This window comes from Trichoderma citrinoviride (assembly GCF_003025115.1).
Source record: "Trichoderma citrinoviride strain TUCIM 6016 unplaced genomic scaffold BBK36scaffold_523, whole genome shotgun sequence".
Lineage (NCBI taxonomy): Eukaryota > Fungi > Ascomycota > Sordariomycetes > Hypocreales > Hypocreaceae > Trichoderma > Trichoderma citrinoviride.
This window is the reverse complement of record NW_020195231.1, coordinates 1-1035: the sequence shown is the minus strand read 5'-3', so window position 1 is coordinate 1035 and position 1035 is coordinate 1. Positions and strand designations below refer to the sequence as shown.

Genomic DNA, 1035 nt, shown 5'->3' with positions numbered 1-1035 from the left:
AAAAAAAAAAAAAATCAATAACGATGGATGAGACCAAAAGCGCCCGAACCTTACGAGACAGAACCCCAGAAAATGAAAATGCCTCCGCCTCCCGCCGCCTTTCTTTTCTCCCCTTCGCCTTCTGTGTCCGCGGTCGCGATGCACCATTCGTGACATGACACTATCACCGCCGGCCTTGCTAATCTAGTCCAGAGTTCCAGAGAGTCGCCTCGCCGCCGCCGCTGCTGCTGCTCTGCTGCTGCTCCACGCAAGGCCCCCAGACCCCCTGACCACCACGCCGGATCACCACCAGCCTTAGGTATTAGCCCATCGCCCGTCCGTCCAGAGCACCGCCCAAAAACCTGCGCCGCCCTCCCCGTCATCCTCCGTAATTTTGCTTCTGCCATCATCACCAGCCCTCTGCCTCTGCCTCTGCCTCTGCCTCTGCCACCAGCCAAGCCAGCACGTCGCACCGTCAGCACCGCTCCACCGCTGCCATTGCCCACGCAAAAATCTTTCCGTCGCCGCCGACCTTTGAGAAGAACCATTGTCGGGAAAATCCTCAGAACGGAACCCTTTGTCTTGATCGCTCGCTGCTTTTGAACGAGAGAGGAAGAGAAGAACCCACCCAAAGAAAGAAAATCATCAGTCGGACGCGATGGCTCCCGCCGCCAAGGCAGCCGACGCCCGACGCAAATCGGCGACCAAGCACGGTCTGCTCATCACCCTCAACGTGTCGCCCGCCCTGCTACGCGACATCTTTCCCTTCTCAGAGTCCATCAAGGAAGGCTCCCAGTCTCCGGCATCCAAGAGCTCCAAGGCCAACTCAGAACCCAAAGAGTCGCCGGCCAGCCCCAGCGCACCGGCTGTGTCTGCCGCTGCCTCGAACGCCGACGCTGCCTCCGACTCGAATGCTGCCACTCCGGCCGCCGAGGGCACGCCCTCCTCTACACCCATGCCGCCTCCGACGACGAAGAAGGGAGTCAAGCGATCTGCCACTGCCGTGAACGGCAACAACAACGACGGCATACCCAAGCCCAGAGGCAAGCCGGGCCC

The 1035-nt window shown here is 60.5% G+C and overlaps 2 protein-coding genes across 2 annotated transcripts; one reads left to right on the top strand and one right to left on the bottom strand.

Annotated features, from left to right (window-relative positions):
• On the bottom strand, positions 1 to 666 carry BBK36DRAFT_122360 (hypothetical protein). Its single transcript, XM_024897445.1, has one exon. It carries the CDS (start codon positions 525 to 527, stop codon positions 51 to 53), a length of 477 nt encoding a protein of 158 aa, XP_024744632.1. The 5' UTR covers positions 528 to 666; the 3' UTR covers positions 1 to 50.
• On the top strand, positions 638 to 1035 carry BBK36DRAFT_159720 (hypothetical protein; the record flags this gene model as incomplete). Its single annotated transcript, XM_024897690.1, has 1 exon — positions 638 to 1035. A coding segment is annotated over one exon (398 nt), but the record flags the coding sequence as incomplete, so codon positions are not given.

Bases quoted from the DNA above. Each gene is read 5' to 3' on its own strand.
- BBK36DRAFT_122360 (XM_024897445.1), bottom strand. From the start codon at position 527: ATGGTTCTTCTCAAAGGTCGGCGGCGACGGAAAGATTTTTGCGTGGGC.